The following is a 5,375-nucleotide window of genomic DNA, read 5'->3' as shown; positions in this document are numbered from 1 at the left end:
GTTTTGAATCGTAAAATGAATGATTGTCGAGAATTGAATAGAATTAGCTTTTACGCATGTACGCATGTAGTGTATTTCAAAAATGTCGCAATGCGGATAAATAAGGCTAAACAAAGTTAATGTTTATATTTATAAAAATAAAACAATTCCTACTTTTGAATCAAGAGGTTCAAGGGCCTTGACGGTAACCTGAGCATAAAACAACACTGTAAAGGATCCATAAAAGTATGAAATAAAACAAAATCAACTGAAAGAGTGTTGCCCATAAGCAAAAGAAATAGAATTAGTCTAGTACTCAGTAAAAAATAACAAATCTTAAAGAAAACCTATTATTTGCCTGACTTGCCCATATTTGTCACTCTCCATGCACACTAAACAAAACAATAGTGCTTGGGCACTATTAGTAAGCCCATCTCATACTATGTCATACTGGCCTCTCTCGGTGTTTGAAGAACATTTAATGTACAACGATATTCGAAGAAATAATGCATTTTCACTATATATTGAATAGAACCCCACAAGAACACCAGAACCCATTACCAATTGCAAGAGCCATAATATTCACGATTTCGAAAGAGGCAGCCTTGCTCATCATAAACTTGCATTTAGTTTACCTGCTTAATACCCAGGAGAAGAGAGAGAAGAAGTTTTGAACTCCTTCACCCATAGATGTTACATGTCAAAATTTGTTGGAAATGGTTCAGTGGTTCAAGAGAAGCTGAAAATGTTCAAAAGTTTACATCCGACGGACGAAAACAGATAGCAAACAGTAAGACTTAAAACACAAACTTTACACACTTTACTATGCCAAGTATTTCTAAATCGCTGTGTTTTTACTTGTTAACCAATAGTACTTTGTACCTTTACTTGAGATTTTTTTTATGCATTCAGTTAGTACAGAGTAAGTGTGCAACAAGTCTTGGAAATTTTTGTTCAAGAATTAAGCTGCTATACCTGCAGGTGCAAGCACTTTTAAAAAAACTAAGGTAAAATATGTAAATACGCATAGAGTTTGTCTACTCGTCTTTTTTTTCGGGGGGGGGGGGGGGAGGAGGGCATGCATATATAGCTATTACATGTATATAAATATCCTTCTTCTTTCCTATGACATCAAAAAAACTATTCGCATTAGATTTCAGAGTATTTACTACATTTCATTTTATAAAATCAAAAAGTGTCGCTAATTTGTTTTTCAATTGTTTACAAACAATACACCATAGCAAATCTCACAACATTCTGCAGTTCTAGTCATTTTAACTTCTTATCTTTGCCCACCTGAGAAATATGAAGATAGCATTTCTGTAGTCAGTGCCAGAAAGTTGCTCATAAAAATCCAGGTATGGGTTTAAAATGTCAATTATTCCAGATGGCATCTTGTCAATTTCATCAAAGATAAACAAAGACTGAGCACACTCTTTAACACTGCTCTCTACTAATTCTTGCAGTTTATCCTAAAAGAATATTCAACACAACAGGTATAAATAGGAAAATCAATTTTTGATAAAGGTGTATCATGATGAACAAAAGGTAGGCAGAAGATCTTGAGGGGTAATTTCAAAAAAGAAAAAAATATATTTAAGTTCAAAATAAACTGAAATATTTTTTTTCTTTTTTTGAAATTACCCCTCAAGATCTTCTGCCTACCTTATAACTAGGAATCAAATCTTTATGCGGAAATTCTTTAGTTGCTGATATCAAGTGGACATATCTACTCTTCATTCCCTTCTTGTAAATGCTTTCTGCAATTATTTTACTGACAAAGTTCTTTCCCGTCCCTGTACTCCCATGAAAGGAGAAAGCAAGTGCTTTTGATGGATCCTTTGTCATGTGTGCTTTCAGATTCTTGAAGATGATATCAGTCACCAAATGTTGCCCATAAAGTCTTCCTTGTAGGTCTCTTTGAAGAGCTATATTTATCAAAGGCATAAAAATATTTTACTGAATAAAATTAACATGCTTTACGCTTTACATGTAGTTCTTTGAAACAAGAGAAGGAAAATCAAAGTATTACCTTTCAATTTATTATCAAAGCTTGATAAAATAAAAGAATATGTGATTATTTGAAATGTTTAAATTTGATAAATATTTGAATTCTTCAAAATGAGCTGTTAAATTTAAACATCATAACCTGTGGTGTTAAGGTTGATCCAATTTGGTGTACAACATTCTTGTAAATGACATTTAATTGGTGAAAAAACTGTATATATTCCAGTCACTAATGCTGCTCCAATAGCTCCAGAAACTGAAAAAGGTTCAAACCCAGATACCCAAGTAAATAGACAGCAGAATGCTATCAATCTCCAAAAGACCATGATGCAAAACACAAAACAAATCGAAAGTAGCTCTTATCTTTCGTGCAAATAATGATGGAGTGTTGTATTTGGTTCAAATCATATCTATCAAGCTTGGAGAACGTATTACGCGGAAAGAATTCAGTCTGATAAGGATATCAATATAGATAGAACCTTATTTTAATATATTTAAATGACTCAAGAATGTATAAATGAATTACAGTACCGTACAGATTTATGCAGATAACACAACATAAGAGGTTTCTGACAATATTATTGATATCATTACATGTTGAAATATGTATTGGAAACAAAACAAATTAAACTAGTACTAATTGTAATGGGAACTGTTACAGATGCTTTCCAAAGGCTCCCCTGCTCCCTCATTGTGCCCCATTTCCAATAATTGTCAAAAAAGTAGGCAGTAATTTTGTATAACTAGTAGACATAGCCATAAGAATGTTAGCCAATCGGAATTTTGAGCAAATGAATGGGCATGTTTTCAAGAATTGTCATATTTGTCTCCTTATAGTATCTCAAAATAAAGGGCAGCATATCAAAATTCAAAGAATTAATTGTAAATTATAAATGATTCAATCATAATTCAGCCATATGCATGTGCTTGTGTTTATTTTCATGATACCATAGTGCAAGGATGCATATAAATTGCTTAAACGCTGAATTTTGTCTTTTGTCATTGAAAAGATTCAGATTTCAGTGCACGTTCCTGCACGTTTTCTAGATCCTAAAGTGTCTCATACGTATATACTTCTGTGTTAAATCTTATACCATTGCATTGATAAGAAAATAAGTTACGGTCATTAAAGTATAAGCCACTCAAAATACATGGTATATCACAACGTAGGAATCTATATCCTAAATTAAGTCATGTTTTATTGAAGAAAGTTATGGTCATTTAAAGTTTCAGTCAGTGAAATTGTGCCGTATTGTAGAACCCCATAATTTGTACTTTTATTAAAAATTTCAGAGTAGATATATTTTGTTTTAAAAAAAGTTATTGAGGTTTTCGTAACAGCCAATCGTGTGTACATGTGTATGCTAATTCAACAATGTCATTTTGTCTTGACTGCGTATATTTGTATATGGAATGACAGTACCAAAGCCCCGGATGTTTACATCATTTGTTCGTTATGAAAGTAGAATAGTGTACTGAAAAGTGTGCGTTACCTGATTGATTGAATTCAGCTATGTAATTATAATCATTTTTAATTTAAAATATTAATGTTTGAAATAAAAGATGGAATGGAGGTATAATTAAAGAAATACCAGGGGAGTTTGTACGAGGGGAGTTTTGATATTTTTTTTTTTTTTTTTTTTTTTTTTTTTTAGACCTCTATTTACTGCTGATCGCTCTAAGTTGTAAACAACTGCAATTTTGACTTATAAACATCATGGGACTCTTTATTTTTTTTTTTTTTCGAGTTTATTATAAGCACTTAGAAAAAAGTTTCATACCATTCCAAAGATTTGTCTGAAATTGAATTAGTAAAGTACTGAGAGGGCACAAGGTTTGTATATAGTTCTTTGGGAAAATAATACTCTTTTCCTTAAATGCATTGAGCTTCAAAATATTTCATAAACTAGAAATATGTCGATAGAATATGAAGGCCCCGCCCAGGGTTCATTAGTGATGCAACGTGAAAATTATAATTGAAGTATGAAGTTTGATAAAAAATACCTTACCGTTGATAAATTCTCACCAAAAATGCATCAGTGCATAAGCTTATATAAAAATATCTGGAATAGTTTCTTTGAAACTGAGCTAAACACAAATTTGAGAGAAGTGAGGTCAAGGTCAAAGGAAAGGTCAAGGTCATAAAAAAAATGTACAGCAATCATCAATATGTATCAGCATATGAAGTTTGAGAAAAAATTTCTTGAAAAATTTCTTTGAAGCTGAGCTAAACGCAAAGTGTGACAGAAGGACAGAGGGAAGGACGGAAGACGGACATTACAAAAACTATATGCCCTGGCATATTCATGGCGGGGCATAGAAATACAATGGTTGAAAGCTATTTCACTTTTATCAGTCATTTCACTTATCGCATATGCATAGACGTGCAAGCATGTGTGTGTGTGCAAAATGATCTTCGTTCTGCACAATCATCTACAAAACATTCCTATCAACCGGATGGTTAGTTTCCGAGAACAAACGCGGACAAGTATCAGAGAAGAAAAAAGAAACAAAGTAAAATTATTATGTTCCCAACCTTCGTTTGGGGAACATAATGAAAAGAAATAATTTTGGACACACTGCATCAACTTTATTAGATGAGGGGAGCAAAGAAGGGGATCCACCATTCAACGCAGAAATGGCATATTGAGAATGGCTAGAGACTGTGCTGCTAGTAGACCTGGAGAAGATGCTGATTTTCCCACTAATAGCAAAAACCATTCACAAAGCAGACATCCTCGTATTATCTGAAAGCATGAAAAAACTAATGGGGATAGAGCTGACACTACCATGTCGAGAGATCCGATGTCTGAGGAGGCCCAAGAACTTAACATGCAAAGTATAACAATCTGTAAACCAATTGTAGGAAAGCAAGATGGCAGATGTGGAACTCCCAAGTAAAAGTGGGGAACCTGGTTATTCTGGAGGATGAAGGCAGCACCACGATTGAGTGGTGAAGAGGAGGAGAGCAGTCAGCACTATAATCATAGCACCTCAGAGGTATCAGCTGGTTATGCCTAAGAAGAGAGGACAGTGGCTGAAAACCTGTTCGTCGGAGTAAGAAGATTTATCTCCTTTTGCTGATTAGGGAGATGAAATGTCTGGAGATAGTTAGATCCATGTAATGACTCAATGACGTGAGGTCAGAGCTCAAGGTTTGCCAGTTCATAAACTTAGATTGCATATCTCTGCAGAAATCTTGGACTACAAGTGTTCTATGTACTGGGGCATTGTTGCTCTGGAATATGTAGTTAACATTGTGCTATCGTATTATTACGGACCACAGATTGTCATCACACTCGGGAATATGCATTAATATTTTATTTTATCAATCATAGAAATTGCTCCAATATCATGTTATGTGATGCACCCCCGACCCATATTATTAG

General features: G+C 33.8%; 1 protein-coding gene across 1 annotated transcript; it reads right to left on the bottom strand.

Annotated features, from left to right (window-relative positions):
- Positions 1 to 1,253: 1,253 nt before the first annotated feature.
- Positions 1,254 to 2,312, bottom strand: LOC133185724 (torsin-1B-like). Its single transcript, XM_061321024.1, has 3 exons — positions 2,129 to 2,312; positions 1,645 to 1,907; positions 1,254 to 1,451 (listed from the first exon to the last, which is right to left on the bottom strand). Exons 1-3 carry the CDS (start codon positions 2,310 to 2,312, stop codon positions 1,254 to 1,256), a joined length of 645 nt encoding a protein of 214 aa, XP_061177008.1.
- Between the last annotated feature and the right edge of the window lie 3,063 nt (positions 2,313 to 5,375).

Source organism: Saccostrea echinata, unplaced genomic scaffold (assembly GCF_033153115.1).
Source record: "Saccostrea echinata isolate AGI-Se365-2 ecotype Australia unplaced genomic scaffold, CSIRO_AGI_Sech_v1 ptg000012l, whole genome shotgun sequence".
NCBI lineage: Eukaryota > Metazoa > Mollusca > Bivalvia > Ostreida > Ostreidae > Saccostrea > Saccostrea echinata.
The sequence above is the reverse complement of the archived record's forward strand: the minus strand, read 5'-3'. Positions and strand labels throughout refer to the sequence as shown.